Here is a 6,304-nt window from a genome sequence, read left to right on the forward strand (position 1 = left end):
CTCTTTCCGCTCTATTGTTTATGGATAGTTGACCTGCCTGCGCGAGAAAGAAAAATTTCATGGTGTTGTGGGTGACACATATACGTAGAAAAAGTTTAGAGTAAGAACATTGGCACCAACTGCAGGGAAATGGAATCAATGGAATATGAGCTCGCCAGAAACCTCACTCTGTTGTTTTTCGTGGAACGCCTGCTCGATAAAGGCGAGCCGAGAACGTTGCACGATCTGTCCTGTCAGTTTGGTGCCAAGGGGTTCACTAAGGAGATGCGTCAGATCGCTGGCGGGTCGCAGTCGGGGCTAAAGAAGTTCCTGGCTCAGTACCCGGCGTTGTTCAACATAGACGGGGACTATGTCGATATCAACACGTTCCAGAAGCATCTGAGCGGGGCTGGCGTGGGATCCAATAACGACTACATCGAGGAGGCGAAGGAGTACTTCGCCAGTAAGATGATCCAGTACGGAGAGGGCACGGAGGTGCCCATCAAGAGTCTGCTGGGCCACCGCTCGCAGGCGTCGCCACAGGTACGTCACATCTCCGGGCAGCGCATCAAGGAGTTCAAAGACTTCTTGCTCAAGCACCCGGACACCTTCCAGATCATCGAGGATAACGTCGTTCTAGTCAGTGAGAACCACAGGCGCGGCAACACTTGCAGCAACTCTGAGCAGTTCCACAACCTGCCCGTTGCTCACATTAACACAGACACAGCGCAACAGTTGCTCGATTATGTTGCTCAATGTATTGAAGCTAAGGGTCCAGTCATGGTGGACCAACTGTTTCATCTTATTGTATCAAGGTTCCCACAAGAGTATTGGTATCAAGTATTCAAATCGCCGGCAGACTTGAATGCTTTTTTGAAACTGTTTTCTGATAGCTTCCATGTGCAATCCAACCTTGTCACATTAATTAGCAAACCAAAAATACCTGTAATGTATCTAAATGCTAAAGCAAAATCAAAGACTGAATCACCAAAGCCTTTGGCCGAGGAGAAGCCTGTATCCCCCGCTCCGCCTACAGTAGTGAGTCCAACCCCTTCAGACGGCCAACAGAGCCCAGCAAATAGAATACTCAGTCCTGTTGAATCTCCCCGAGGTCCTCAAGCTAACATTGCTAACCAGACTTTGAAACAAAGGATAAATTCAATTGTTATTAAGAATTTAGCAGAAAATATGGTCCGAGATAGAGTCAACAACCACTTGAATGCTCGTAGTTCAGAAGAGACTAATGGAACTCCGAGCATAAGAAGTAATCTGATGGGTGAAGCCTGGAGGCAGAAAGTTCTTCAATGTACAACAGTTATAGCTAGTGTGAGAGACTGTGCAACTTTAATTGACAGTATCATGAACCCTAAACGCACCACAAAAAGTATTGTCTCTTTTGACTGTGAAGGCATCAACTTGGGCCTTAAAGGTGTGTTGACTCTCTGTCAAATTGCTACTATAAATGGTGATGTATACATTCTAGATATCATGGCCTGCCCAGGCATGGTTGTCGAAGGAAAAATTAAGGATCTTCTGGAAAGCGAAAATGTAATCAAAATTATACATGATTGTAGGAATGACTCGGTCAATTTGCACAATCAGTTTGAGATCACTTTGAAGAATGTTTTTGATACACAGGCAGCTCATGCAGTGCTGCAGCTGCAACAACAAGGTGTACCTGTTTACAAAGTTAAGAATCTGTCGCTGAATGCTCTGTGCGAACTTTACAATGCTCCGATGAACCCGATGAAGGAACAATTGAAGAATGTTTACCGCAGAGACCAGCGTTATTGGGCTAGGCGCCCATTAGCTAAAGACATGATCATCTATGCTGCCTCCGATGTTTTGTCCCTGGTGAACCCTGCCATTTACGCATACATGTCCTCAAACATCCGGCCTGACAACCAGGTGCTTTTTGAAGAGCTGAGCAATGAGCAAGTCTTCATGCACATCCAACCTACAGAAGTTAAATTAAGGAAAAGACAAAGAAAAATTAACACTGAAGTAGGTGAGTTGAAACAAAAACTTGCTGAGACCACTAAGAATATTGTTCTCAGTAACCGAGAAATCAGATTATTACGATATTTAGAGCTCACTGAAGAAGAGAAAGAGAAGCTAAAAGGTTGTCATAAAATATCAAAGAAGCTGGAGAAACTTGAGGCCATAGGGCAGGAAAAAGATTCAGATTCTGAAGATGATGAAAGAGAGAATGAAATGGCTAGCCTGGAGTCTAACCCTTCAGATTCTATCTCATCTCCTCACTCCACTCAGCCTCCCAGCCTCACCGAGTCTATGCAAATGATGGACGAAATTTTATCAGACACAAACATGGACAAGGTTGAAAAGATTAATCGCCTAGAGGCGATCTTATCTGCCGTCGCGCCGCTGAGTGGCGAGTTAGAGGACAAATTCTCTCAAACCATGGAACAAACACTGCCACTGCTCAAGAACAAAGACTGGTCGAATCTTAGCCAGATCTTGAACATTGGGGAACCAGACAGGAAGAATTGTTCATGTAGATGCCATAACTCCACTTTCGACGACAAATGTAATGATCTCAACCAGACTAAGAAGGCGGAGGTTGGCTCTCAGACCCTCAGCACCGGGGATATCGTCATCACGAGGATCCACTTCAGGGAAGAGGACAAAGTGAACGAGAGAATCCTGGACGCGTCCCCGGCCAGCAAACGGGGTATCAACATGTCCTGATAGCCCAGCACTTCCATTCGGTGCCACTTGTGTTTCGAAATTTTCTTGTGATCATGTCAATTTTGTATGTAGTTGTTTAAGTTTGAAAGTTATTTATATTTATGGTGTAGCCGCGCTAGTGTGCGAGATAGAATAAATTAAGTATAGTTGTGGGTCGCACCGCGCCGGCGAGCGACCGCCTACGCTGGATGCTCATTTGAGCGGAGAACGTGCATTCGAATAAATGCAACAGTAATTCGCATAATAGAACAGCTACTTAACGCCTCATCTCCATCTCGGACGCGCTACCTTTTTATATTTCTTTATTTATGCTGGCTATTGCCTGTTAAGAACGGAACTTATAATAATATTGTGATAGATTTCAAGGCCTTTCGTTTTCGAGCTATTTAAATTGTAAATAAGATCAATTTCACGATGCGTCAGTACGATATGATGGATCACTGATATAGATCGATATGTACATACACGTTATTTATTATTACATCTTTACCTAATGTTTTCGTAGTAGCTTTGTTACTGAAGTCTATATCAAATCGAAAATGGCAATAATAGTTATACAATAAAGCCCTTTATTGTAATATACTTCGAAATACTGTTTAGATTTAAGTATTTTAACCGTGTTTAATTATAATGAAGAGGTTTAGGGATTAGTGTTATTTGAAGGAGATTTTACGAAGTAGTGCGGAGAGTGGTGCTTGGAAAAACTTAATTTTAATAACTAGAAGCAGAGCGCATCGGCGCAAGTAGGGATTAACGTTGTAGATATTCACAATTAATTTATGTGAGGACTGAAGTAGATATCAACTTTGTTTAAAGTAGGTAATTCTTTGTGCCTTCGAGTCATATCCAACGATTGCCTTGTGAATTTTTACGTACTTTTTATACCTCAATTTAATGTAACACAAAGTTCCGAGCAAGACACTAACTAGTATATTGTGATAGGTAAATTTTACAGCTAATGAGAAGTTTTTAAGTCTGTAGAAAATGTAGCAGATTTGGATCTACTGTACTCCGGTATATATTGCTTTGTATCGTACCTTTTACGGGATAACTTATCAGTTGTAATGAAATGTATTAAGCATGTTAAACCGTTTCGAATAGTTTATTTTTGTTGCGATGAAAAGTTGAATAAGTGATATTTTATGCTTACTGCTTAGTAGCGCAATTTTTTTACCCCTCCATGTATTATAATAATCAGTATTGAGTCCAAAATCGTAGAATCATAGCATTATTCTTAGGTTCGTATTATTTTGCATTTACTAAGATTGTGCGACGATTTTAGAGGAACATAAAATAAATTATTTTAAATTATTGTTAGGTACTTTGTACTTGCATATCAAAAATTCGATTATTTTCGGCCATAATATAATTGCATAATATGAACTAAATTGTATGATGAATGTTTAGGCCATTATGAAATTACCTTATATTTATTCCAAGAGTCATTTTGTCATTTTAATCGTGCCTTAGACTCAGCACAAGTTAGAAAAATATAGATTTACACACTTTTGTATCGTTTCGTAAGGTGTTTTTTCAGTGCCACTATATATTTTATTAAGTTTTTTGTTAGTCAATATAAGCCTAACAGTCTCCCATTTCTAACAAAGGAATTGTTAAGAATTTTTGTATTTGTGATTACAGAGTTGTGTTAACATACAGTTTCTGTAATTTGTGGCAAATTCAAGTTTACTAATTTGCGCACTGTTCATGTTTATAATAAATAAAAAGTTGTAACATAAAGATGTCGTATTATTTAAAAATATCTGGGCGACCGAGCTTCGCTCGGTTCTGTTTCGTATCCTTGACATGTGTCGCCATCTAGTTCAAAAATGAACGAGCGAAAGAATTCTCAGCCTTAACAACACAACTACTCCACACGAGATGGCGCGCGTTTCGCCACAAAAACTCAAATAGTGTATTTTTCTATTCATTTTAGCCTTGACCTGTGTCGCCATCTAGTGTTTGCAATAAATAGTACTTACATCGACCGAAAGAATTCTGTCTTAACAGTACAACTACTGCACACGAGATGGCGCGCGAAGAAAAACGCATGAAAACTCGAAAATTCGCGTTTTCCGGGACCTAAGGATAAGTTAGACCGATTTTTCACCCCCAAAAACCCCCACATAACAAATTTCAGTGAAATCGTTAGAGCGGTTTCCGAGATCGTCAGTATAAATAAATATACAAGAATTGCTCGTTTAAAAGTATAAGATAGTACATTACATCAGAGGCCGGGAAAATGAGGATTTCCGGCCAAGTGGGTATATACGGCCGAGCGAGCGTGCGAGCGAGGCCGGATAGGGATACGAGGCCGGGAATCCGTTTTCACGCCGAGGCATGTATAGTGCTTTTCTCAAACATACAATGAAATAAAAAAAAATTCTCTAAAGGACAATATTTTATAAAAAAAAGTTACTTTGCAGGCCTAGGCCTAAAAAATAATATGAAATCCCTTTACAGTCCTTTCGAATTGTTGCGCCCAAAAAGCGATACTTCCCAGCCCATTTTAAGGAACGTAAAGACAATATTTCATTGCATGTTTGAGATAAAATATTTACCTAAAGTTTAGCCCTAATGATATAAGCGGAAGTTGTCACTGAGTCCATGAAAGCCCGGGGTCCGCTTTGATGGGAACTAAACTGAGGATCTGGCTTTGGCCTAGACACTATTTTTATGAACGCGACTACCATCTGACCTTCCGTTTCCGATTAATCAGGTATCAACACGATTTTCTTCATCACCAAAAATATCAAAAACGGTAAGTTGGCAGGCAGGCGCATGGTCTATTTGTGAGTGCGATAGAGATGGCCAGATGTTTTATCATTTATCGAGCGACCATACTTGCCGTTCCTATTATCGACGGATATAAAATCAAAATGTATACCCATCCCATTGATCCGAATCACAGTTATAGAAGGTTAACCAACCAGACCTCACAATTCTTAACAACTATAAACAATCGAAGGCCAACGTACACTGGTCATTGTAAGATTACGAATGACGACTTATTTTACACCTTATTGGATTAGTAATCACATTCTTCATCTACAATACCGTAATTAATAGAGTATACCTGCCATATCGAGGCGTTACAGATACTCTACTAATACAAGGTAAATATTGCGACATGGACGCCCACTGTCCCATATTCAGCCCACTTCGACATATGTAACGCGTCCTAAATACCGTAGTTTTAACGCTGCTCATAAAAATAATTCTTGTTTTGTTTGAAATATTGACGAAACAAGCATTTTATTATGTCACGATAAAGATAAGGATAAAGTTTAGTGATATTGCATTAATTTGATCTCTGTTAGTTTTCTCAAGCGATGCAAGGCCATACTGATAAGAATACTAATCAGGCCAGGTAACTTGCTATTGCCACGCCCGTCGTGCATTGTAATTATGGTAATTAGGTTTGGTCGCGCGATAGACGATAAAATATCAGGCCGTCTCTATCGCACTATTAATAAGTGCGATAGGGACGGCCAGATGTTTTATCATTTATCGCGCGACCATACTTGCCTGCCTGCTATACCTACCTACCTACATCTTTTAAATTAACGGGATTATACGTATATGCCTTATTCTCGTTATTATAATATAACGTCTT

At 40.1% G+C, this 6,304-nt stretch overlaps 1 protein-coding gene across 1 annotated transcript; it reads left to right on the forward strand.

The window, feature by feature from the left end:
• The first annotated feature begins 7 nt into the window (after positions 1-7).
• LOC125236450 (egalitarian protein homolog) lies at positions 8-4,428 on the forward strand. The gene has a single exon (XM_048143261.1). It carries the CDS (start codon positions 130-132, stop codon positions 2,686-2,688), a length of 2,559 nt encoding a protein of 852 aa, XP_047999218.1. The 5' UTR covers positions 8-129; the 3' UTR covers positions 2,689-4,428.
• Positions 4,429-6,304: the final 1,876 nt, after the last annotated feature.

This window comes from Leguminivora glycinivorella, chromosome 19 (assembly GCF_023078275.1).
Source record: "Leguminivora glycinivorella isolate SPB_JAAS2020 chromosome 19, LegGlyc_1.1, whole genome shotgun sequence".
Lineage (NCBI taxonomy): Eukaryota > Metazoa > Arthropoda > Insecta > Lepidoptera > Tortricidae > Leguminivora > Leguminivora glycinivorella.